General features: G+C 48.0%; 2 protein-coding genes across 9 annotated transcripts; one reads left to right on the forward strand and one right to left on the reverse strand.

The window, feature by feature from the left end:
* Positions 1-684: 684 nt before the first annotated feature.
* On the reverse strand, positions 685-16915 carry PABPN1 (poly(A) binding protein nuclear 1). 4 transcript variants are annotated; one of them, XM_060096450.1, is made up of 7 exons: positions 4991-5356; positions 4515-4629; positions 3739-3806; positions 3325-3431; positions 2772-2859; positions 2534-2685; positions 685-1603 (listed from the first exon to the last, which is right to left on the reverse strand). In XM_060096450.1, exons 1-7 carry the CDS (start codon positions 5339-5341, stop codon positions 1564-1566), a joined length of 921 nt encoding a protein of 306 aa, XP_059952433.1. In that variant the 5' UTR covers positions 5342-5356; the 3' UTR covers positions 685-1563. The 4 variants fall into 4 exon arrangements, with proteins under 4 accessions (XP_059952433.1, XP_059952436.1, XP_059952434.1 ...); XM_060096453.1 differs by lacking the exon at positions 4991-5356 and adding an exon at positions 4779-4864; XM_060096451.1 differs by lacking the exons at positions 685-1603; positions 2534-2685; positions 2772-2859; ... (2 more) ...; positions 4515-4629; positions 4991-5356 and adding exons at positions 14683-14916; positions 15539-15978; positions 16458-16545; positions 16844-16915.
* A 133-nt stretch (positions 16916-17048) lies between these two features.
* PPP1R3E (protein phosphatase 1 regulatory subunit 3E) lies at positions 17049-22204 on the forward strand. 5 transcript variants are annotated; one of them, XM_060096455.1, is made up of 4 exons: positions 17049-17442; positions 17740-17873; positions 20007-21359; positions 21665-22204. In XM_060096455.1, exons 3-4 carry the CDS (start codon positions 20943-20945, stop codon positions 22088-22090), a joined length of 843 nt encoding a protein of 280 aa, XP_059952438.1. In that variant the 5' UTR covers positions 17049-17442; positions 17740-17873; positions 20007-20942; the 3' UTR covers positions 22091-22204. The 5 variants fall into 5 exon arrangements, with proteins under 5 accessions (XP_059952438.1, XP_059952439.1, XP_059952440.1 ...); XM_060096456.1 differs by having other exon boundaries at positions 20226-21359; XM_060096457.1 differs by lacking the exon at positions 17740-17873 and having other exon boundaries at positions 17049-17189; positions 17356-17442.
* The last annotated feature ends 3796 nt before the right edge of the window (positions 22205-26000 follow it).

The raw sequence follows: 26000 nt of genomic DNA on the forward strand, positions 1-26000 counted from the left end.
CCACCGAGTCACCAGGGAAGCCCTAATTTTTTTTTTTAAGGTTTTTTTTTTTGGCTGCGTTTGGTCTTCATTGCTGTGCACGGGCTTCTCACTGCGGTGGCCTCTCCTGTTGTGGAGCACAGGCTCTAGGCATGCGGGCCTCAGTAGCTGTGGTGCAGGGGCCCAGCCGCTCCGCGGCATGTGGGATCCTCCCAGATCAGGGCCCGAACCCGTGTCCCCTGCATTGGCAGGCGGACTCAACCACTGCGCCACCAGGGAAGTCACCCTAATTTTTTTTTTTTCATTTTTTGAGCCTACCTTGGGATAGAGAAGACAAAAAAGACTACCCAGACCCCAACATAAGAATCTAGGGCTGTTGGCGTGGATAATTCATTTGCACATAAATTTTATCAAGAGGACACACTAAAGTGCTATTAGAGCACTCTAATCTGGCCATTCCTTTATATTCCCAGGCTCATTTAATGTACCTCTCAAATGCCAGTCAGGGATACATGCTTTCCAGAAAACCCCATCAAGCTCAGCTAAACACACAATGTTCCTGCTAGTTGTACTTCTGACTCCTACTCCTTAGGTGGGAACTTCCCCTCCACACCACCAGCACTTCCAGAAAGGAGAATTAACAGCCATCTGGGATTTAAGAGACAACAGGAAGATAAATGATCCATACACCCAAAAGGCCAAACATTTTTTATTTTCAAAAACAACTTTATTCATGACACATATTAAAAAAAAAACTCCCACCCCCTGGAAATGAGCTAAAAAAATAAACAAAATCCACCTCCCACCTCCCTGTCCCCACTTCCTCCCATTCCCTCCAAACAAAAGGGAAAAAAAGGCAAAGGAAAACAAAACAAAACAAAAAACTGAAAAACAAAAAACACCCCAAAACCCCCCAAAACAAGGTAGTGCATTTCCCCAGGGGAAAGGGGAATTTACACTGGAGCCGCTGGGAGCGGATTGGAGATCTTCCGGCTACAGAAACCTGCAAAGAAAGACACTCAAAACAGAAAAAGAAACACAAAAGGAAACAAAACAGATCACCAGGCAATCTGGAGGGGCAGGGAGCCAGAAAAGAGGGGTGGGGTGGGTGGTAGACCTGGCAGGACAGGAACAGGCAGGAGGGGACTCTGAAAGCTAGGGAGAAGATGGAGGGAAGGTAACAAGCAGAACAGTTTGGTGTCCTTCCAGAGCCCTGGGTAAAAAAAAAACCTCCTACCACCCATGCCCACCTACCCTTGAGCAGCCCGCAAGGGGGCAAAGGGGGACAGGGAAACAGGGGGAGCAGCTTGCGCGGTTGAGACGTGTCCATGGCGAATCCCCAGAGTGAATGAGCAGCCCCCTGCCCCACTCCCTGGGCCTTCCCTTACTCCCCAAAGCAGGTCCCTCCTCAGCAGTTAGTTATGGGATTCTCCCCCCTTCCACAGTATATCTTTTTTTTTTTTTTAATATTTTTTTCCATCAAGGTCATCTTCTGTTTTTCTTTTTTTTTTTTTTTAATTCTTTTTTTTTTTTTTCCTTCTTTCCTCTTTTTTTCCTCTCTCTCCTCCTAATACACACTTTTTTTTAGTAAGGGGAATACCATGATGTCGCTCTAGCCCGGCCCCTGGAAGAAAGAAGGAGAGTTAGGTGTTAACATGATCACTAAATAGTTCAGTACAAGCCCCTCCCCGTGGGCCCTCGCCCCAGTTATTGAGAAGGGAAGAGGGGAAAGAAGTTTCCCAAGTCCTAAAACTGACCCCCACAATCCCAGAAATAGTGACACACCTGGCAAATGGGAGTGGGGAATTAACTGTTATTACCTCGCCAAACAGTGGCAATAAGGAAATGCATCTGAGACAGAGGGGCAAGAAAAAGGACTCATTGTTTATCCAGATTCCAGTTCTCCACAGCTCTTAAAAGCGAGGCTCTCACCAACAGATCCTCCCTAACTCCTGGGAGCAGACAGGTAAATCTTATGAAAAGCCAAGGTCTATATGCCTAAACTGTCTATTTAAATGTAAAGAAATGGAAGTAAAGTAAAGCAACAACATGGGTGCCGCACTAGGCCCAACAAGAAAGTTGCAAAAGACTGGCTAAAGAGTAAATATCTCGACATCCTCCCACATGGCTGTTGAGGAGGATCAACTAGCCTCTGGTTTTCTTCCAAGGGAGGTTCAAACTTCAGCCCCTCCCTAACTCTGGGAAAAGTAGCAAATGTCCAAACAGTGCTTTCACTGCTCTGAGGCCCTGTTCTTCCCGGGCGTTCTGTGTAAACACCTTCACTGCCATCAACTCTCAAGGAAAAAAAGGCTGGGTGGAGAAGCATCTCTCAGAACAGGGTGGAGAGATCCAGCCCTTATCACCAATTCCTGCTCCAGAAAAAGATGAGGCTGGCCTCCTGGCCTGCAACTACCTTCCTCACCCTGCACAGGCAGGAGACTAAGTCCCCGGAACCAAGGGGAAGGTAAAAGAGGGAGGTTCCTCAGATGAGGAGAGAAGGAAGCATACAGGGCTCATGGGAGGCGGGGGAGAGGAGCAGCCCATCTATCCTGACCTGTAGACGCGACCCCGGGGCCTGCTGTTAAAACCACTGTAGAATCGAGAGCGGGAACTGTTGTAGTTGGTGGTCCGGGCACGGTATCGGGCTCGCGGGAAACCCCGGTCTGTTGTGCTGATGCCTGGTCTGTTGGTTCGTTTTGGGATGACCTGAGAATGACACGTACAACACAATGCCTTAGAGCCAACCTGGAGAGCTTACAGAGAACCAGAACAGCAAAGGGCACAGGGCTTACCTTGATTTGTCTTCCTCTAAATAGGGACTCATCTAAGGCCAAGGAAGTCCTCACTGACTCTTTGTCTGAGAACTCTATATATGCAAACCTGAAAAGGGTAATTGCCACTTTATCTGAGGATACAAATAGCAGCTCACAGGTCAAATCCAACTTGCAGGCATGCTTTGTTTGAGTACAGTGTGTTCATATTTTTAATTATTTGTCCAAAAAATTCTTAATGGAAGATTTTAATCAAAATTTGCAGCTACTCTTGGAAAATTATAAGATAGGATACAGAGGGCCTGGTTTTCCGCAAGGCAGAAAAAGGTGGGGGCCAAGCAGAAGGTGCCCCCCCCTTATAGTTCATGATCCCCCCACACCCAGCCCCCATCTCTGTTATCTGTTGGGCCCCTGAAGGCAACTTTATGTGCAATCCTTGGTATGTATCAACATTAACACCTATCTTAAAAGATGGACTACTTACTTTAACATCTAGGTTACTTACTGCTCAATATAAAACATAATTTATCTATTTTTTAAGTGTGACTAAAACGACCTCAACTTCCCCACTTACCCTTTGGGATGGCCGCTAAATTTGTCACATAGTATAGTAACACGGTTGACTGAACCACAGCCATGAAAGTGTGCTTCCAGCTCTTCTGCTGTTGCACCATAGTCCACCTGTCGGGGGTACATTTCACAGGTAACAGGGCAAACTCCCATCTCCACAGGTACCCTGCCTAGCCTTTGCGCTGGGCCATCCATACACACCAAAGCATATCAATATCTAGTTCTCTAAGGAACTAACCTCTTTTCCTTCCAACCCCAGAGCCTCTGCTAATCACCGTTACCTTTCACCTCATTCCAACCCTCCCTCCACCCCTTAAATCCACCACCTATCCTGGAAATGGTTCCTTTCAAGACTCCTAATAAATAATCCCCCAAACTAAGAGCTTTCCCCAACCCCAGTCAAGGCTCTGGTACATACATTGCCAACATAGATGGAACGGGCATCAGCCTCCATCTTCTCCTCAATGGACATGATCACTGGGCCAGCTTTGAAGATAAAAGGATCAGGGAAAAAACGCTTGTTTTCTACTTCGCCAATCTATGCACCACTACCACCACCACAAGCAGCAGCAAAGGTAAAGATTTTGGTCTGTTCTGTTCCCTGCTGTACCCATTACCTAGAAAAGTCTAGCATGCAGTAGGTGCTCACTAAATACTTGAAAAATTAAGGAATAGATTAATACAGTCTTAAAAATCAAAGAAAACAATACAGGAATTCCCTCCTGCCCCCAAATCAAGTCCCTATTGAGTAGCTTCGGTTAAAATGATTTGAAAAGTGAACAAAATTAAGTCGGCTGAGGCTGGACATTTCTGGATTAGAGGAGAAGCCCCCTGAAGCTGAGCACTTTATCTTAGGACTCCTAACTAAAGGTCTCCAAATGAAAGAAGAACTATTGGACTTGAAGGTCAAATACCAGCTGGCAACCTCCAAAAAGGATAGTGGAAGACTAAGAACAAAGAGCAACACATTTGTAACAGGGACAAAGGGAGGCACAAGACTACCATCACCAAAACATAGGCCCCGTCTCACAAAGGTCAGAAAAACACACAATGGACTATGACTGCAGCAACTGCCCAGTAACTGCTCAGACAAGCAGCTCCAAGGTTCCGAGCATCTAATTCCATATAAACCGTGCTCCGATAACCCTTCCAATCTCAGTACCCGGGTTCCGCGTGCAACCGCCAGTTACTCACCGTTGCCTGGAGGTGGACTCATATTCATCTGCTTCTCTACCTCATTCTGTAGCTCCTTTAGCTTCTCAGCTTCTTCCTCCATCTCCCTGACTCGAGCTTTGATCGCTTCCAGCTCCTACAATGAGTGGGGAGGGTATGGAGAACAGCTTAAGAGGAACCAACGCAGGGGTTCTACCCTGCTCTCCTTCCGCGCGCGGCCCCAGCCATGCTCGGCCATTTCTCTCGCCCCACGCGAGGGTCATAATGAAAAGAAAACCAAGCTACCTTCTCTAGAACAACACTAAGGCACCCATGACGCCCGAATCAACCCGGCTGGGCCCCTTCTGGCGGTCGAGGCTGCCTCCCCAGCCCGGCCCCAGCCACGTTATTCCCCGCCCACCCCCATCCCCCGCCCGCCTCCCGCTCGCCTGAGCTCTGGGCCTCCCGTGACACGGCCGGCCGCTCGCCGGCCTGCTCGCTCGCCCTCCTTCCCTCACCGGGTCCTCAATGGCGCCGTCCCCCGGGTCACCCTCGACCAGTCCCGGCTCCTCCTCCTCCTCCTGGCTGCCGGGGGCTCCCGAGCCAGGCCCAGGGCCCGGAGCTCCCGGGGGGGCACGGGGCCGGGGCGGCTCCTCTTCGGGCTCGGGCTCCGGCTCGGGCTCCAGCAGCAGCTCCTCAGGCTCCAGTTCCTCAGACTCCAAGCCGTTCCCGTAGTCCCCTGCGCCCCCCGGGGCCCCCTCCCCGGCCTCCCCACCGGCCCCGGGCACAAGATGGCGCCGCCGCCCCGGCCCGGAGCCCCGACCGCCCGCAGCCCCCGCTGCTGCTGCCGCCGCCGCCGCCGCCGCCATCGCCGCTCAGACTGGGGCCAGCCGCCCAGCGATTGGAGAGCTGCGCCGGCCACGCCGAGGAGTCATTAGTCAAGCAGCCTGCCCGTCACCACGAACTAGGACTCCATTGGGGAACATTACTTGGCAATCAAATAAGACCCCACCCCTAAGGCGGGGGGATTGCGCCAAATCCTCAAATCCCGGTAGGAGAAATCGGTCGGTCAATCAACACACGTCCCACCTCCTCTCAAGTCCTTAGGTAACAATACCGCCTAGCTGTGAGACATTCCTGCTTCTCTCCCGCCTAAGGGCGGGTCCGCGAAGTATGGCGCTCGGTGATTGGCCGCTGGCAAGGCGAGTGGAAAGGACCAATCTTCCGATCGCCTCGCCGAAGTGGCCCAGCCTCAGATGCCGATTGGCTCGCGAGATTCGAAGGGCTGACACCCGTTTCGTGACAGGTGAACCTTGCCCCCGAACGGACGGACTGGCTCCCAGTGAAAGCTGAGGTCACATGACTGGTCTTTAGGAGGCCGCCATCTTGATGCTGCTGTTTGCCAACTCGTGAGCTCTTGTAAGGCAGAGGCCGGAAATACTGTGGCGGTTTCTGGACACTCGTCTTCTACCAGGAATGCACCAGTAGATGGGATGTTGCTGGAAATGGAGGGTTCTGAATGGCGCTCTCTAGGAAGGAGCTTATCTTTCCCACCCAGGTTATTGGCACCAGCGTCCACCAGGTCTCCCCAAACCAGAAAGCAGGGAGGAATCCTCACTCCAGTACTAGTCATGAGCCCTGTATGTGCTGTCTTCCTGCACAGGCATACTTTCCAAGCATTCTGCTCATGCCCCAGTTTCATTTCTTCTCTTGCTTGGACTGTTTGCTGCAGCCGCTTAATGGGTCAGCTTCCAGTGGGTCCCCACTCCAATCCATACTGGCCGGGTTAACTCTCAAAACTCCTTACTGAGGCCTTGGAGACCTCCAGACCAGGCTACTTCGTGAATGTTGTTTCCACACTCTTCATTCCAGTGGGTGTATCTGCACCCAGGTCTGTGCCTCTGTACGTGCAGTCCTTCTTCAGCCAGACCACTGCAAACCCCATCATCACCTCCCCTGTGAAGCATTCCACTAACTGGCCTCCCCTCCTCTCCCATGACAGGCGGGCCTACCTCCACTGTGCACTTAATCATTTTGTGCTTCCTTTCCTAACTAGAGCTTGTGAGAGCTTGGAGATGAGAGGCTGGATTCTTTCTACATTTGCATCTCCACCGTGGGGCAATATGCCTAGCACATAGTAAGTATCCAAATAAATGTTTGTTGACCAAAGGATACATTGACTGGGGATCTGGGTGCCACCCTTCGTATACAACGCTTTCCCAGACCCTCCTTCAGACCCCAGAGGAATTCCACCTCACCGTTGCACTCAGATACCAATGAGACCTAGCCCTGGAAAGCAGGGTTGCCATAGTTTAGTGGTGATACTACATATTTATTAAAAAGGAAGGAACGGCAGTGCTAAGTTTGCAAGAGGGATAGTTGCAGCCAGACCAAGCTATGGTTTGAGAGCCAGATTCACATGAGCCCAACCAAATAGTTACTCAAACAACCTGGAGAGGATGTACATGACTTGGGTAGAGGGATTTGAACAAGAGGAGATTCCTGCTAGCAAACCAAAAGTCAAAAGCTTCACAGTATACCCCACTCTTCCCCTCACCCTCATTTTTTCACACAAATCCTTACCTCAGGAACAGGAGAACTTGGAGCAGAGTCACAGTTGCTTAAATTTTCACTGAAAATTACTTCATCAGCCATCTCAGCTTCAGTGGTCTGGGAGAACTAAGTTGAGCATCGCAGACAAGCTCTAAAAGACTGTGAGTTTGCTGGAAGAAAAATCTTTTCTACTGATTTTAACCAAATCAAGACTTGGATGTTTATAGATACCTAATTTAAACTAAGAAAGCCAACTAAGGGCAATGTGATTTTTAAAATAATGCCTTTGAACCCCAGTTTTGTTGAGCACTTGATTTTGTAACAGGCAGCATCCTAGACTCCTTGTTATGTTATCTCATTGAACTCTCATAACAACATTATGAAGCAAATAGTCCCAAAACCATAACCTTTTTTAGGGATGAGGAAAGAATGAAGTAACTCCCCAAAGTCATAACTAATTAGAAGTGAGCAGGGAATCCAAAAGCAGATTTCAAAGCTCAGATCAAAATTTCTATAAGGTCTGTTTTAATACACAAAGATAACATTACGTACAATGCTGAAGCTGGAAAAAGACTAAATTCCAATAAGAGATAAATGTTTAGGCAAACTATAATTACATCACAAGATTATTATGCACCTATTTTTATTTTTTTATGCGCCTGTTTTTTTTACAAAAAGGTTTACACATAGTGTGTGGTAACTTATAAAAATATTTTTTGTTAGGCCAAAGAAGTAGGATGTAAAATTGTATATAAAGTATGATTAAAATTATGTATATCTGATTTTTTAAAAAAACAACTTGGGCATTGGAGAAGAAAAGGAATAAGAACCAGTACAATCTGTTCTTTGGCAATATGCAACAAAAGTTTTTAAAATGTTGAGATTCTTAACACAGTAATTGTATTTCTTATAATCTGTTCTAAAGAAATAATCTAAAACCTAGGTAAACATCTGAGAATAAAGATGTTCATCAAAGTGAAAAAAAAATGTAAACAACTTGATTGTCCAAGTGGGCACTTTTCAGGAAAATTGTTATACACACATATATGTAATTTTATATAGTCATTATGTCTTCAAAACATTTTTAATGACAAGGACAATGCTTGCAATATAATGGTAAGCAGAATTGCAGTGTACAAAATTGTATATACAGTATGATCATAAAATATAAGCACAGACAACTGAAGGAAAAGAAATATACCAAAATGCTAATAGTGATTCTCTCTGGGTAGTAGGCTTATTATGATTGATCTTCTTTATAATTTTCTATGTTCTATGATTTTTCCCACAATATCGTATATTATTTTTATTTAAAATTAAAAAAAAACACTCCAGCTTCCGAACTTACTCTAATAAGCATGATTACTTTTACAAACACATTTTAAAGAGATACTTGAATGGTGATCTGTAATATACTTCCCTATTAGACTGAAAGTGTATAAGGCAGGGACACCTTCTTAATTATATTTGTATTGCCATTGGCTATCACTGTGTGCTCAATAAATGTTAACTGAATGGACGATCTTCTGTAATAAGTTTATATCCTGCCTGTTGTTGAGGCATAGAGAACATCAAAGTAAGTATACTTTTCCTTCAGTAATAACCTATCAATAGAGGGCCATGGAGTTTTGGAAAAACTGAAACTCAGTGATGTTTTGCCCTAGAAGAAGGAAAAGTGTGTTAACAAAAGTGAATGATCTGTCGAGTTGAGAAAAGGAGAATTAAATCAGTAAAAATGGATGAGGGCATGTCCAGTTCTGTCCAGAAGGGAAAAGTTTTCTCACTAAACATATAAATACTTGGCTTCCTAATAGTTTCATCCCCATTTTTAACTCCTGCTTTGGAAATTTTACCTTCACTGGCTGCAATAATTCCCTCTAATCTAGAAGTACATTATTTAATATGGTAGCCACTCATCACACGTGGCTACTGAGCACTTGAAATGTGAATGGTGCTCTGAATTGAGATGTGCTGGAAGTGTCAGATATACACGGAATTTCAAAGACTCAGGATGAAAAAGATACTTATGTAAAATAACTTAATAATTGTTAAGTATTAATTACAGATTGAAATTATAGTAGTCTTTATATACTGGGTTTAAAAAAATACTATTAAAATTAGTTTTACCTGTTTCTTTTTGGTTTTTTTAATGAGGCTACTAAAAAACGTAAAACTACATATGTCTTGCATTATATATATATTTTTTGACTTTTTAAAATCTTTGATTGGAGTATAGTTGCTTTACATGACTTGCATTATATTTCTATTGGACAATGTTGACACAGAACCTTGGAGCCTTGATCATTTACTTACCTCTGTTTTGGAGCCAACTCCAATTACTTTCTAATGCAAAGTCTGGCCCAACCTACCTTAACTCCCTAGGTCCAACCTTGCATGGAAGTGGGGTGGCCATTTAAGTGAGAAGGAGCCTCTCTTGGGCTGCTTAATTTCCATTCTGCTTGGTTAACTTTTAGAAAACTTTGTACCTGAAAAACTTCTTTTTTATATGTTCCTTATAAAAAAATCCTAAAATACTGATAGCAAAAAGAAAAAATCACCCATAAAATCCACCACCCAGAGATAATCACTAATGATATTTTGGCATATACCCTTCCTGAAGCTTTCAATACACAAATACATATAGAGGTATATATATGTGTGTGTATATACATATTTTTTTTAGCAAAATGGGATCATACCATATATTCTGTTTTCTAATCTATTTTCTTTTTTACCTAATAAGATAACAGAAATATTTTTCCATGTCAATAAAAATATTTTTCCAATTTCATTTTTCATGACTTTACTCAGAAGTTACCTTAGAAATGAGGCCTTCCCCACTCACTCTATTTAACATTGAAACCTATACATACACCTTCCCAATCCCGCCCTAATGAATTATTTTTCTCCATAGCATTTGGCACCTAACACGAAATGTTATGTTAATGAATGTTGTGAAATTTATTTATGTAGGTAGGTAGGTATTTAGCTTTTGTTTGTTTCCATTACTAGAATGAAAGTAACGTGAAGGCAGAAATTTGTGCCTATTTGTTCACTTCTCTACCTCAGTGCCTAGAATTGTCCTCAGCACACCTAAGATGCTTGAATATTTGCTGAATGAATGAATGACTGAATGAATAAAAAACTAGATAGCATTCCATTATATTATGTTTTCTGGTTGATTTTAAAAATATTGTTAATTTATTTGTATCTCACCTGTATCCACATTTAAGGCAGCTTTTAAAGTTTTCAAAGGATCTGCTCTCAACTAAAAACACAGAATATTTATAATCCATCCATTTGCTAGAAAGTGTAACTAAATGTTGCCCAATTTTTATCAAAAGTATCATTTGGAGAAATAACATTCACAGAGAACTGTCTGAAGAATAAACAATCCATCTGTCCATTTAGATAGTCTGAAATTTAGCCCTATTTTAAACTGTGGCATCATAGGGCATATTTGAGCTAAACTGTGACGATCCTGATAGAACAAGCTTAGGACCTGCTGAATCCCCCATTTGGTGTTTCTGCAAGAAACGGTAGTGTAAAACTCAACATCATATTTGCTGTCAGGTGTTATAGAGTCTGGTGTCCACTATATCACTCAGTGTATTCTCAGAAGAGCCACAAAACTTTTTGCCTACCTTGAGGAACTGAAAGGTTTTATAAATCCTAGGAGGGATGTGAATCTCATTGTGTTTTCCAATTTTCTTTAGCTGCCAAGAAGCTCAGAGTTGAATTCATAGCCTACCTTTAGTATTTGGGAATACTGCTTATAGAATGCTTTTCTGTGTTAGTTTTCCTTTTTGCTGTCATTTTATTATAATATTTCAATTTTCCCTTTACCCTTACTTTAAAAATCTATATTTTCCTATTGTTTTGTCTTTTGTGTATTATAGTAAGATGCTGCAAATGCTTTTTGGAATTAGGTAAACTATAAACCAGTCAAACTGCAGTAGGGATAAATACACTAGCTATCATAGCCTGACGATATTAACTATTAAGAGCATCTAATTCCCTTTTCCCTAGAGCCATGTTCACCAAGCCACTGTCTGATTTTAACATGGCTTGTCCCGTAGATTTTTCTATATAGAGAGAATAGAAATACAACACTGGATTCCTCTAAGCAGTGTATTTCTCACTACAATTTAATACATAAACCCAAATACCATTATATTGCATTGGATTATAGAAAGACTAGAAACTCCCACTTGTAATTTAAAATTAAGATCACTACTCCTGTCAGACATGATTTTGATGTGGTCCTAGACTAGAAGTACAGAGGGATGGGCTGAACAATTCCTGTAGATCCCATCCAGTTTAACAGTTTGCATTACAATGGCTGAAACCAAATGTCTCAGGGGAGCAGGAAAGTAAGCAAGGGCTCCATTTTTGCCAGACTTATTTTAAGTCTGAAGTAGGCAGCAGGATATTGAGGAGAAATGCTCATTATCACATACTTCTGATTTAGCGGCTGAACCACAACAGGGGACTTGATTACATCATAAAGATTTTTGGTAGGTTTTGTTTGTTTTGTTTTGGGTTTTGTTGTGGCCATTCCAGAGTACCATATACACACACCCTCTCAATGCTTGGGTTGGCACAGATGGAGTTCTTGGCTTTGGGCATTTGGCTAGGATGGGGGGATGGGAGAACAACTCTGATTTTCTTTTTTCTTTCTTTTTTTTTTTTTGGCTGCATGGCGCAGCTTGTGGGATCTTAGTTCCCTGACCAGGGATCGAACCCGGGCCCTCGGCAGTGAAAGCACAGAGTCCTAACCACTAGACCGCTGGGGAATTCCCTCCTTTTTTTTTTTTTTTTAAACTTTTTTATCTCAATACTTTCCCAAATCCCTGTTAATCTAATTCATGGCCTTAACAAGGTCATGATGAGATGCTTAGATCAAGAAATGTCCTGACCCCAGGCTATACAGTATAGAAGTCACAAACCCTGCTCAGTCCTTCTCATTAAACTTCTGGGTTTTATTTATTTTTTTTAATACGACCATTACATATTACACAAAAATAAAAGTCAAATGAACTTGGTATTTATAAATTATTAAATAAAAATACAGGAATATATATTTATATTTATAGAGCTTTTTCTTTTCTTCTAAACTAACCAAATCTGTTCTCCCGCCGCTTTATGATTTTAAAAAAGTAAAATAGTGTATGCCCTAGAATAAGTGGGGAGTGGGATTAATAAGTGCAGGACCTAGTTGCCCTACCTCTGCTCCTTCCTTGGCCTAAGCAAAGTCCCTATTTGTCCCTTTGGGCTCTGGAGAGCAAGAAACACCCTCTCCACCTATTTAATCTCTGAAAAATGGCAATAAGATTTATTTCCCTTATTTTTAAAAAAATGAAATGGATTTAAAAATTGGGAGCCATACTCAGCCTTCTTGGCCAAGAGCTAATCCCAAGGAACTATATGGCTCTAGAAGAGAGTCGCTAGTTTTCCCTGACAGAAGAGTCTCTGGGGTTTCCATTCCCCCTCAAGCTCAGAAGGGCAGGACAGGTCAAAACTGCCCTCTGTGGTCCCATCCAAGCTATGCTTCCGGGAATCCAGACCAAGCCCTTTTACCCTTTCAGAAAACAGCCTCTCCTTCCACCCAGGTGTGAAGGCCTCAGAGCCGGGCTTTTTGGTAACCTGACCACGGTCTGTGCTACCTCTGTTTGCTAAAGGTCCCCAGGAGAGCTACCAGGGCTAGGCGTCCTGTGGTAGAGGGTAGGGGGAAGAGTCTGACCCAAACCTGGGGGAGCACAGGCTCCAATTTGGAGCTGACGGTCTAGTCAGTGGTTTTCCAACTTTGTTTTTCAGCAGCAAACCCCTTAATGCAAATAAAATCTTACCCTGAACCCCGATATGTAAGACAGCTACAGGGGAGCTGTTCTGTTTGAGGGCAAGTCGCCTGGCCTGCTCAGTGCCCCCGCCTCATCTCCCCCAAGGACTCCTGAGGCAACCCCTAGGAAACTTCGGGGCTCTGCCAAGCAGTTGGAAAACCACTGGCCTAGTTTGTCCTGAGCAAGTCAGAGACCCCCCCACCCCAACTGCCTGCCACAGACTGGCTCTGAGCGCCTGGTACCAGCATACTCACAACAGACCAAGTGGCCCATGCAGTCCACCACCTCCCCTATAAATAGCGTTAAAAAGTGCAGCCCTCTCTCAAAAGCAAAAGTCTGAGCTAAACACCTGAGGCCAATTTTGGTCCCACATTCTAGTGAGTACAACTATGTTGCCACATTCTGGGACCAAGTGAAAATCTCCAAGAGTCAACCGTGGTCTAGCTAAGCTGGTCAGTGCTCAGGATCAAGGGCAGGGTTCTAGAGCACTGTGTCAGAAGAAGTCAGCATTGGAGAGCAGCAATTTTAGCACCTAGGAAAGTGCAGCAGTGAGGTCTGGCTCAGGGCATACATCTGGAGTGAAATCATGTCTTTCTCAAAAGAAAAAGCTGTCATCTGAATCTGTTCTAGAGGACAGGGAGCTCTAAAGTTAACATCCTCAGACTCTGAGGTACAAATTAAAACCCATGCAAACAGCGTGGCTTCCAAGAAAATATCCATGTTTCTAGGTCCTGGGAGGTACTGTGGAACCCAGACACCTGGCCCTTAATAAAGCAGCACCAAAGCCCACCACATGGAATAGGCCAGTCACGGAGTACACGTCACCCTCACATTCATGGGGTTCAGAGCTGGAATGTTCCTCTCAAGACATCAACAGTCTCTCCGAGACACAGTGCAGGACCCAGACTGTATTCCAGATCTGCATTTACGTCCACACACTCCAAAGGAAAATCAGTAAGAGCCCCAATTTAGAGTTTAAGTTTGGGTACAAAAGGTCCCAGAGATAGGGAACAATTTAGGCACCAGTGTGCCCCAGTGGGAGAGGAGGCAGCAGGCGGCTCCCGCTCCCGCAGCCTCCATCCCCCGCCGGCTCCGCAGCCCTGCCTTTCTGTCAGAGCCCAGGAGGCAGCAGCAAGTGCGCGATGCACAAGGAAGGGGGACAATGAAGGAACAAGGCCAGCTACGGAACTGCTCTTCTCTCCAAAGCCCTGCTGACGACTTGCTGCAGAAAAGCGGCCAGAGCCCTCAGTCTGGATACAGTGTTTCTCCCTCGGCCTTGAGGCAGCAGGACAAGGGGAGAGGGGAGGGGACGTTGGGAGGAGGGACAGAGAGCCGCCCCTTGTTCTCACCACTGCAAGAGGGAATGTTTTCTCCTCGAGGAACCCCACTGCCACCAGATTAGACAAGCAGCCCAGCATGCACACGAGCACCCGTGCACATGCACACGCATGTCCCAGCAGCCCATGGTCACAGCCACCTCTCCCTATCCCCTGAGAACCCCAAGCTCCCATTCCAAAGGGATGTTCCTTCTGTGTTTGCCCCAAATCTCACTCATTCAAAGGAGACACCAACCCCTTATGCAAGTCCACCTTCCTCGGGGCTGCGAATCAAGCTCTAGGTAGAGTTTCATGTGCCTACACCTCTAGGCATGATCCCTCCCACCTCCCCCCAACCCTGGAATGACTCCATCTCCTGACTTTCCCAATACATTCCGCAATAGCTCCAGTTCACTCTTTCAACCGCCTGCCTGGCACACTCAGCTCTCTTGCACGCTACCTTGCCCCTTCCCATCCCCGTTCCATGCCCATCCTTTCCCCCACTTCTTCCAAGGGCATCCCTCTGCTCTGTTCCTGCTCTCCTGTCCCCCAGCCACACCTCGCCCCACCTGGCCCTGGTCTTTCTCACTTGCTGGCAAAAAAGGCCCCTACAGTTACCAGGGCCCCCAGTGCCACGGCCCCCGTCAGCACTGTCCTCACTGAGGCCCAGTTCCCCTCCCGCAGACGCCGCGCCTCCTCCAGGGCCCCGTCCCCGTATAGAGCTGTGAACTCCGCCTGTGGGAGAGAAGGGAAGTAGGAGAGAAAGAAGGAGAAAGGGATATCAGGAGAGGAACGAGTGGAGAAAAGAGGAGAGGGAGAGTTCCAGTTCCATCCACTGCAAGCACTACCCCACCCCCAGCTCCTCTCTGGCCGAAGCTCCTGGCCGACAGCCCCTCTGATGCCCCCTGAGCGTCTGGCTCATTTGCCCTTCTCTACGTCAACTGAATCCCATCCTTTCCCTGGCCAAAAATGCTGCTCAGAACTGGCATCCTTTGCCAAGGGTTGCCTTGACCACCACCCATCCCTGATCCCTGACCCCCCCATGCCATGTACTCAGGTGTAAAAAATTTCTGATGGCTGGATGCCATTTCTCTGCAGGCACTACACTGTCTACTGTATATTCTGTCCTCTGCTTTGGACCATGAGCCCACCCAGTGATGACTGCATGGCAGCCCTGGAGTGCAGAGTCCAGTGATACCCATAGTGAGGGCATCTGATTCCACCCAAACAGGGAGACTCAGCCCCTGCGCCTCATTCCCAGCACAGCCGCCCCCAGCTCCAGCCAGAGCCCCCGTCTTCTCCCTGGAGACCGACTTTTCAGAGGGATATTCAGGGCAGCAATGGAGAAGTTTCTTACCCAGCCCCCGCTGCTGTGGATCCAGTCGGCCAGCCGCGTCTCCAGGTAGGCCACCATCCACTCCTGCACTTGTCCCACAAGTGGCTCCATCTCCTTGTTGACACTCTCAGCACACAGCGCGGCTCCAAAGACAAAGAAAGCCACAAGGCGGCCCCAGTTGGGGCCCCCTTGGAAGAGTTCATCAGAGACCTGGGTGAAGCGTTGCTGGGCCGAGCCCGGGGTCACATGCAGCTGAGCTGCCAGATCCGAGAAGGTGCGCCGGAAGCGGGTCTCGAACTCATCTCCAGCTGCCCGCATGGCTTGGTGCAGCGGGTCAGCTGCTGGGCCCTCCCCGGGGCCAGCTCCACAAACATAACCCTTCTGCCTCAGCTTATAGCCTACAAAGTCTGCCACTAGAGCCCGTGTGTCTGGGGCCGAGGCTGGGGTCGCCATCCGGGTAGCTGTAGGAGTCAAACACAAAAGACTGGCATGAATATATGGAGGAGGCAACCCAGAAGGAGGCATTTCAGGTTTGGCCAGCCCATGAGACAGGGAGGGAGGTGAGGGGAAATCTCAGAAACCACTGGGCCGGGAAGAGTAAGAACAAGGAAATTAGGCCATGGTGCAGGGCCAGGGCATGAGGGGCTGGCCCTCAAATTCATAATATGCCAAATTAAATGTAAAACAAGTAAATTTCACCTAAAATACTTCAGATTCTTTTCATAACAAGACAACAACAGCTCTATGACACCTCTACACCTCCCCCACCAACCCCGCCACAGTACACACCTTTTTGGCTAGAGGAAGGGGCTTAGGACCTCCCCAGAGGCAAGATGTGAAGATGCTGGCAGAGGCACAAGATGGGCGAGGAGACAGGGGCTGAAGGGAAAGGGGGAGAAGCAAAGGGTTGCCCGGGACAGAGAAGGAAGGGGACACTCACCCAGCCTGGATGGCAGCTCTTAGGACCCAGCGCTGGTGGCAAGGAGCCCCCAGCTGGGGCCTTTCATCCTCCTGCCCAGCGTGGAGCCCTGGGAAGGGGAGGGGGAGATCAGAGCTAGGTGGGGAAGACCAGGGATCAGGGTCTGAGCTGAGAAGGGCTGGGGTTGCAGCTCCCGGGACCAGGCCCCTGCCCCCAACGCTCTACCAGCTGTGTGGCCGAATCCATGTTTAATGACTGTCCTCCCGGGAAACCCAGGGCCAAGGGCTTCCTGCCGACACCATCTCTACTCCCGCTCCCCCCAGTGCAGCCCAAAGGCCCAGCTCCTCCCTCACCCCCACCCTCAGCCGGTCTCCAACCCCGCCTGCCTGCCAGGTTAGGGATCTCACGGGTCAGGCCGCTGCCAGGATCCGGCTGTTTCCTGGTGCAGGAGCTGGGAGGGAGGGAGAGAGGGAGGAAGGGAGGGAAGGAAGGAGGGAGGAGAAAGGGGGGGCGGGAGGGAGGGCCCGGCGCCGGGTGATGATGGGGCCCAGAGATGCGTCCAGAGAGAGGGGCGGGGCTGGGACGCAGGCTTGGGAAGGGCCACAACTCAGGAAGAGAGAGGGCCGCTGGAGGCCAGGAAGAGCAGGGCCAGGAGGGCATGGAGAGCCGGACGGGGCTCCTGACCCTGGAGGCTACCCAGAGAAGCCGGCTGAGGCTCAGGAAACCTTGGAGCAAATTCAGCATTTCCAGAAGGTCTCTGACGTTCCATGCACTTGTTGAACTTTTCCAGCCCTGGAATGGGTGCCCAGAAAAGAGGAGCAGTTCCCATTCCGGTGGGAACTGCCTGCCAGGTGCCTCATCCTGTGGGACTAGCAGACGTGACACAGACACCAAACACTTCACTTCCTCTTTTCTCCAGAACCTTTAACCCAGTGGTCTCTACGTGAGCTGGGGCTTTAGCCAAGCATCAGGGAGTCAGGACTTGGATCGCAAGCAGTTTCTGCAGGTAACTTTTCTTTATCTTCTTCTTCTTTTTTTGTGTGTGTAATTAGATTGGTTTCTTCTTTAGTTCTTTCTAGCCAACACATGAACTTATTCTCATTATGAAAAAGTCAAATAATATGGAAGTGTAGAGAAAAAAAATACAAGTCCTCAATCCCCCTCCCTCTGCCCTTCCCCCAATTCCACCTCCCTTCCTGGAGGTTGCCAATGTCAAGGTTGATGTTTATCCTTTCAGATTACATATATATATATGCACATACATGAATGTCTATCATTTATACAAGGCAGTATGTTTACACAGGGTGTGAAGCCATCTGACCACAGCTGATCCACACGAGGGCACCCTCAGGCATTCTGATTGGGGCCCACCAGCTCTTGCAGCTGGCACTTCCTTCAGCTCCATTTGGAGCGCTCTCCAACCAAAGGCCGAAAGAGGTAACCCAATTTTCCTTCCATGCTGGTTCCCTTTGCTTCTACCTCCAGTCCAAGCCTTGGTATTCCCATCTGCCTCTATGGTAACTAGAGAAGAAAGGTCTTTTCTGTAAAGATGGTGATGACTAACACATTTTGAAGACATATTAGGTACTAAGTGCTTTCTTTACACACTTGATATTTTATCTTCACACCAATCCTTATGTTGTGTTATCCTCATTCTATGGATGAGGAAAGTGAGGCTTGGAGAGGTTACATAATTTGCCCAAAGCCACATACTGAGAAGATGGGCCTCAACCTGATTCTGATTTGAAAGTTTGTCTTAACTTTAACACTGTATTGTTTCAAGGTCCCTCTTTGCTTCAGGTAATCAATGCTGTTATCATGCCATTTACAAGGCCAAACTGAATCCACATCATTTGCAAACCCAGACTCAGTTCTCCCCAATATTCTGAACATACCACCGATTCCACTCCTTTATGACTGTATCATTTCAACCATCCTCATTTCTTCTTTGTCCTTGGGCTGATCATTCCAGCTGCCACCAGCAAGATTGCTTTCTTCTTCTTCTTCTTTTTTTTTTAATGTAATTTTATTTATTTATTTTCTTTATTTTTTTGGCTGCGTCGGGTCTTAGTTGAGGCACGCAGGATCTTTCCTTGTGGCGTGGGCTCTTCATTGCAGTGCACGGGCTTCTCTCTAGTTGTGGCATGCGGGTTTTCTCTCTCTAGTTGTGGCGTGCGGGTTTTTTCTCTATCTAGTTGTGCTGCGCGGCCTCCAGGGCACGTGGGCAGGTGGGCTCTGTAGTTTTCGGCACGTGGCTCTTTCACTGAGGTGCGTGAGCTCAGTAGTTGTGGCACGTGGGCTTAGTTGCCCCGCGGCAGGTGGGATCTTAGTTCCTCAGCCAGGGATCGAACCCACGTCCCCTGCATTGGATGGCGGATTCTTTAGCACTAGACCACCAGGGAAGTCCCAAGTTTGCCTTCTTTTTTATAGAATAATCTAGCCTAGTCCTTCATTTGCAGTCCTGATTTCTTCTAAGACATTTACTTGAAATAACACTTTTGTCACAGGATCCGAATAGATTTCTGTCTGCCCACCCATTTATTTATAAGCTCGGTGAGAGCAGGCACTGAATTTTATTCACTTTTATGTCCTAACACCCTAATAGACCCTCAGTAAATGTTGACTGAAGAAATCACTCGATGCCCCTGGCCAGTTATTGAGTAGGCCCAGTCAGATGTTTGAAGATCACTGCAGTGGCTGTTTAAGAAACAAAGACTGCTGGACCAACACAAATTACACCAGGTCCAAAGCTGTGTACCTCAAGGATCTTCTCAGGCCAACACTACAGAGCCAAGGAATGGCATCTCAAACCGTAGACAAGGCAACAGAGCTTTTCCCAGAAAACCTCGAGCCATTTAGGCTGACATGGAACCTTACCTATTCTGTCAATAACATATTTTAGCAGAGCAAGGAAGACAATTTTTAACTGCTTGACTGTAACACAAGTTACTGTAGCATTATTTTATACCCTAAAATATGAAAAGAATGTGTCCATGGATTATATACGTATGTGTAAAATAAGAAAATAAAACTCAATATCACTTTAAAAATGAGTCCTGGCTAAACAGCATTGCTGTGGTTAGTACTGGAATTAAAATGCAAGCAGGAATAAATTATATAATAAGATAGCATATGTCTCACTATTTATTTCCAACTTAGTCACTTGTGATTTTATGGTTAAACACTCCTGTTGCTTTAAATTTAGAGACTCCATTTCCACTCTAAGATTCCCCATTTCAATGCTCTGAGAATGTTAACTATTACCATGAAATGTTTTAATCCACTTATAACTAAGTGGATAAAAGAGTAGACTCTAGAGCAAGACTGCTGACTTCTAATTCCAGCTCCCCAAATATTAATTTATGTGACCCTGGGCAAGAGTCCTATCCTGTCTCTCCCTCAATCTTCTCATCCATAAAATAGGCATAATACTCCTTAGTCCTATGATGGCTGTATTATATGAGTTAGTATTTGTAAAACAACTGTACTTAGCACACTGTAAGTGCTACATAAGATCGGGAGGAAGTTAGAAAAAAACTAAACTTCACATTTTTTCCCCCACTAATACAGAAAAAAATGAAGGAGTAAAAAGCGGCTCTGTGCCCTTCTTGGAGCTCCCACTGGAACTAGAACCCCACAGCCCCAGCTCCAAGAGAGATATGTGATGATTCATTCAATAATTTGAGGGCCTACTATGTGATGAAACTGACCATGAATCAGACACAGCCTCTGCCGTCAAAGAGCGTACAGTCAGGTTAGAGATCAGAACTCTAATCCACTTTTTTACAGATGAGAAAACTGAGGTCCAGAGAAGTTGTGCCTTGCTCAAGGTCACGCAACTAAATAGCACCAGAGGTGAGACCAGAAACTATGTCTTTCCACAACTCTCAGCTCAGAACTCTTTCAAATGGGCCACCCACCCTTTTGAGTACCACATCTCAGCTTCTGTTTGAGACTCTAACTAGCTTTCGTGACCTTCCCATGTTTTCGCCTACCATCATCCTCCCAAACCTGGAGCCTAGGGTTTGGGAAAGAAGACGTTGAGCCCTGAAGAGAAAGTTACAGGCTGGGCCTTTTGAAACTTCCCCGAAAAGAAAAGGAAAGGTTACTCTCTACTCCCTGCGTTAACTCTTCCCGTGCCGAAAGGCTGAGGCCGTTAAAAAAAAAAAAAGAAAAGAAAAAAGGCAGAGTGGTCTCACTCAGGACCTGTAGGCTGGAGTGCCCACCTCCTGCTGGATGGGGAGCCACCTGTCAGAGGGCTGTCGGCGAGGGCCGCGGGACCGGAGGGTGAGCGCCGCTGAGCGCACGCTCAGAGCAGAGAGACGCAGGAGGTGATGGTCAAATACCCTGGGAGCTGAGGTGGAGGATTCTGGAGGTGACAGCAAGGAGAGTACGCAACTGCGAAGGGCGCCTGAAGCTTCTGCGCCGACACCAGGCGGGTGGGAGACAGGAAAGGAAGGCAGCGCGGCGGCGCTGCGGGAGGGCTCCGCCGGGGCGGGGGGTGCCATGTCTCACGAGCGGTCCCCCCGCACCGACATCCCCCGCAACCTGAGCTTCATCGCCGCGCTGACAGAGCGCGCCTACTACCGCAGCCAGCGGCCCAGCCTCGAGGAGGAGCCGGAGGAGGAGCCAGGAGAAGGCGGGACGCGCCTCGGGGCCCGATCCCGAGCTCCCGCTCCGAGTCGGGAGCGCAGGGCTCGCTCTGCGCCCGCCGGAGGCAGCGGTACCCGGGTGCCCCACAGCCGCAGCCCCGACACCCGTAAGAGAGTGCGTTTCGCCGACGCGCTTGGGCTGGAGCTGGCCGCGGTGCGCCGCTTCCGCCCGGGAGAGCTGCCTCGGGTACCCCGCCACGTGCAGGTCCAGCTGCAGAGGGACGCCCTTCGCCACTTCGCGCCGTGCCAGCCCCGCGCCCGAGGTCTCCAGGTAGGCGGCAGAGGTACGCCCCTTCCCCGGGACCTACCCAATTTGGCCTCGGCGGGTTTATGGGAGTGGATTTATCTAGGAGCACCCATCTCCACCCCGAACCCTGTACTTGCTCTTGCTCATCCCTTTTGGTGTCCCCATTGGCAGGTGGCTCTAGGCCACTCTCCCAGCTGGGCTCCCCTCTGACTGCCCGGACGCCGGGGTCGGCCTCCGATTGGTCCCATGCCTCGCCCTGACCCCGCCCCCTCTTTCTCCCCTCCCCTCCCCTCTCCTGGGCTCCCTCCTCCCCTTTCCTCCTTTCCCAGCAGGAGGCGCGCGCTGCCCTGGACCCGGCCAGCGAGCCTGGCTTCGCGGCCCGCTTGCGGGCGCAGCGAATCTGCCTGGAACGCGCCGAGGCGGGCCCGCTGGGCGTGGCCGGAAGCGCGCGCGTGCTGGACCTGGCCTACGAGAAGCGCGTGAGCGTGCGCTGGAGCGCTGACGGCTGGCGGACCCAACGCGAGGAGCCCGCTGCCTACGCCGGTCCGGCCCCGCCCCCGCCGCGCGCCGACCGCTTCGCCTTCCGCCTGCCGGCGCCACCCATTGGTGGCGCCCTGCTTTTCGCCTTGCGCTACCGCGTTAGCGGCCACGAGTTCTGGGACAACAACGGCGGCCGTGACTATGCTCTCCGTGGGCCCGAGCACCCGGGCAGTGGTGGAGCCCCGGAGCTCCAGGGCTGGATCCACTTTATCTGAGATGCCTGCGTCCGACGGCGGAAAAAAATCAAAGGCACCGGGGGGCTGGGGGAGCCCGAAGATTTGGTGGGGAGGAATGGGAGAAACCGAGATTGGCGGGGAGCTGCCCTAGAGAGTCAAGCCCGGGAGGGCGAGGAGGATGGGGGAAACCAAAGGGGTGTGGGGTGTGGGTAGAATCAACGAAAGTCGGGGAGGTTGGGGTGGATGTGAGTGGAGGAACCGAAGTCATAGAGGGAGACGGAAAGGGTGCTGGAAGATTAGAAAAGAAGTAAAAGGACGATAGTGACGTCCTCTTCCGTGAGTGGGCATTGGGAGAAAGTGAGTAGTAGGTCCGTCCGGCCTAGGCAGTCAAAGGTTGAGGGTAACTCTTTGGGACCGAGGATGTATTTTGTGTGAACTAGGAGCCCACCACAGTTGAAATCATTTAGATTGCTGGCTCATTCCCTCTTACTGGCCTTAGCCACCGCAGGTTCCCCAGCCCTGCCCATCGTAGCTTTAACTCAGCCATAATTGCCTTGCTTAAGTCCCAGGAACTTGGCCATTGCTCCCCAGCCCCTGACATTATGACAGGATTCCCTTGTCACGCCTGCCAGCCCCTAGCTTCAGTCTTCACTGACTGGCTGGGGAGTGATGGCAGGTAGCATCAGAGCTCCTTCCTCCAGCCTCCAGGCAGCCCTGGGGATGAAAATGAAAGTAAAACCAACTCCAGGCTTGTCCTTGTAGCCAAATAATGTGGTGCCTAAGGTGTTGGTGCACTCAGGGGCTTCCAGAAAAATGCCAGCCTTACCTTTCTGGGTGCCTTCTAATGACCTCTAAGCACTTTATGGACTGTATTTGTCAAGAGACAGGTGAATCACAGGATTCCTTCTGCCACAGAAGAAAAGGAAGTCACTGACTAGCTGGATAACTTTGGGCAAGTTACTTCACCTCTCTGGGCCCGAGTTTCCTCCTTGAGAAACTGCATTTGGATTAGGTGATCTCTTAGGCCCCTTCTTGCTCTGACATTTTATGATCTGTGAGGGGCAGAGTGTGGATTAGAAGCCACCTTCTCCAGCCTACAGTTGGAGTGCTTACAGTTCAGAACACACAGCACCCCAAGCGTGTGGTTGGGCCTGAGAATGGTTCTCCAGTTTTTGACACATGTTCCAGAGCCCAGGAAGCATCCAGTCTGCAGCAACCAGCCTGCAGCCTCAGGGTATTCCAGGGCCTCTTTCAAACCACAGCTCATCCTCTGCCCCTTGCTTTTTGCTCTTGCCCCAACAGACTTCCAGCCTGGGTGCTGTGAGACAGCTTTGCAGAGTTGCCTCTCTAGGGGAAAATGATGCTTGGGAGCCCCTAAAATGAAAGGAAACAATGTTGGGGCCTTCTTGAGTATAAAGGATTATAGGTATAAGAAACAGAAAACATTTCAAATCAAGAATCAGAGCACCTTGAAAATTAAATGGTACCAGAAGATGGCAGTCTGCTCCATACCTTGAGCAAGTGAAATGGGAAAGCTGAACTCTTCTACCCATTCACATTTATGCCTTATGTCTCTCCTGGTTAACCTCAGCTGGTTGTTTGTTTTTCCTCTCCTCTCACCCTATGTTTAAGCTCTTTGCTTTTCTCTTTCCTTGTCCCCTTCTCATCACTTTCATTTTTCTTTTAGCATATACGGTATTTACCTTCACTTTCTCTATTTCCATCTGCCTCCCTCTTCATCCTTGTTGAAGAAGAAGGAGTGGAGAACCTACTTCCTTTTCTCCAAGACCATGGTTGATCCACCTTCCTCCCTCAGGCTCCTTCTTGACAGTCTTCTAGAAGGGAGAAGAGGGAAAAGCGGTTCCTGATGCTGCAGATGAACAAGGAGCTCCCAGGTAACCAGCTCCCCACACCCATTTCTATCTGTTACTGATTTCTCAAAATTTTCTGGATTCCCCTTTTATCACTTAGTGAGCGAGGGTACACGCACACGTGCCCATACATGCGTTCAGAATAGAGTATGGGGCTTATTACCATGCCCCTCCTCTCCAAATCTTTAATCCTTTGAAGAAAAATGGCTGAAAGAGAGAAACCCTGGGTCATTCATTCCTCAAACAAATGCCCATTTAAGCATCATCTTTACCTGGTGGAAAAAACAAAGAATTTCATGCATCTTGTGGATCACCCTCAGGTCAAAGTTCCAGCAGAGTGACGAGAGAAAGTGTACTGAAAGCCACCAAGCAATACACTTTTTAGTCACCAATGAAGAGCCCAAGGGAGGATAATGGAGCGGGAGAGTGGGTCAAGGCTCAGTGTGTGATAATCTCTTGCGTAATGTGTATGCATTACTGTTATGTGTATCAGCAGTCGCAAGAGCTCACATTGACTTACGTAGCCAGTAAAATCTGGTGTCTTGCATGCTTTATAATCCACAAAACAACCCTATGAGTTGAGTAATGTTATTCCTGTTTTAGAGAGAAAACAATTCAGAAAAGCTCAGTAATTTGTGCAAGATCACACAGCTAGTAAATGGCAGAGCTAGGACTGTGAACCCAGGAAATCTCCAGAGCTTCAGTGCATAACCATGATGTCATAATATTATCCTTTAAAAGCAAAATTAAAACCTTGCCATTAAAAAAAACAAACAAAAAAAAAAAACCTTGGCACATACCATCTCTTATTAGGAAAAGACCACAGTTTCTAATTGTGCTCTGCCTTCCCATCCTCCCAGCCTCCCCAGCTGGCTTGGAGAAGGCAAAGCACCAAGGCTCCCAAGCTTCATCTGCTACTTCCAGGAGCTTGCTGCTGCCTCCTGCGCCAGTGTCCCGGCTCTGCAGGATCAGCAAGGAACCACTGCGCCTGCACCTGCGCCTGCTGGAGAACTTGGGAACCCATTTGAACTCCAGCCTTGCCATACATTGGGATTCTCTCCTGGCCCTAGCCAGTCCTCCACACTTGTTGGTATGCTGTGCCCCTTCCTACTACCCCAACTAGCCTTGAGCAGGCCAATTCCCTAAAGTTTCCACTAGAAGGGTCCCTGACTAGGACAGTTGCTGGATGGTCCGTGCTTGGGCCCTCTCTGGGAACCTGAGTATTACTAAGCAGATAAATGCAAATGGTTGGGGGCAGGGAACCAAAAAGAGTTCATTGTTCCTGAGCTTTTTCTCTAAGAAGTACCATGGCTCACCCCTGCCCCTATTCTCAGCTTTACAGAGCCAAGACATGAGTCTTCTGGTTCTTCCCATACAGAGCTGCCCCAGGGCCTGGGGGTAAGCTGCTAGTCTAATCTGATATGGGAAACACTAGGAATTTGGCAGAAACTTCAGAGATTTGTCATGTGTTAGGCGTTGTGGTGGGGACTTTCCTCTAAAGCCTGATGACTGTACGAATGGGGGCAATTTAGGGTATAACCTGTTAGCCATGGACTGGGAAGGGCCATAAGAGAAACCATTACATGGTCAGGGGCTCGGGTCCTTGAAGCAACACAGCAGGAACACTCTTGCCCTTTCCTCTCATCCAGACCTCAAGATGTCTTCCTAAGTATTCTTCCTGTTCCTTTGTTTTCTTTTATGAATATATCATTTCTCTTCACAATAAGCCCTAACTCAACTTGCCAATTTAATCCCACATTCCCTTGCTTCTAACTCCTGTGTTTCTCTGGAGCCCCTCTGGATCCTTGCAATCCGCAGGTCATAGAATCCAGAGACCTGAAAAGGCTTGTCTTTAGAGATCACTGGGTCCAGACTCCTCTAGAGATGAGGACACAGGTCCAGAGATGAGAAGGGACCCCAGCAGGGTCAGAGAATTTGTTAGTGCAACTCCAGATGGGACTTAAACCCAGGCCTCCTGACCACCTCCCATTCCCAGGCTATGAAACAGGCCTCTCTCCACAGGGTCAGACCCACGATTTTTCATGGCAAGGGACACGTCAGAAATTTTCATTTTCTGC

Source organism: Mesoplodon densirostris, chromosome 4 (assembly GCF_025265405.1).
Source record: "Mesoplodon densirostris isolate mMesDen1 chromosome 4, mMesDen1 primary haplotype, whole genome shotgun sequence".
NCBI lineage: Eukaryota > Metazoa > Chordata > Mammalia > Artiodactyla > Ziphiidae > Mesoplodon > Mesoplodon densirostris.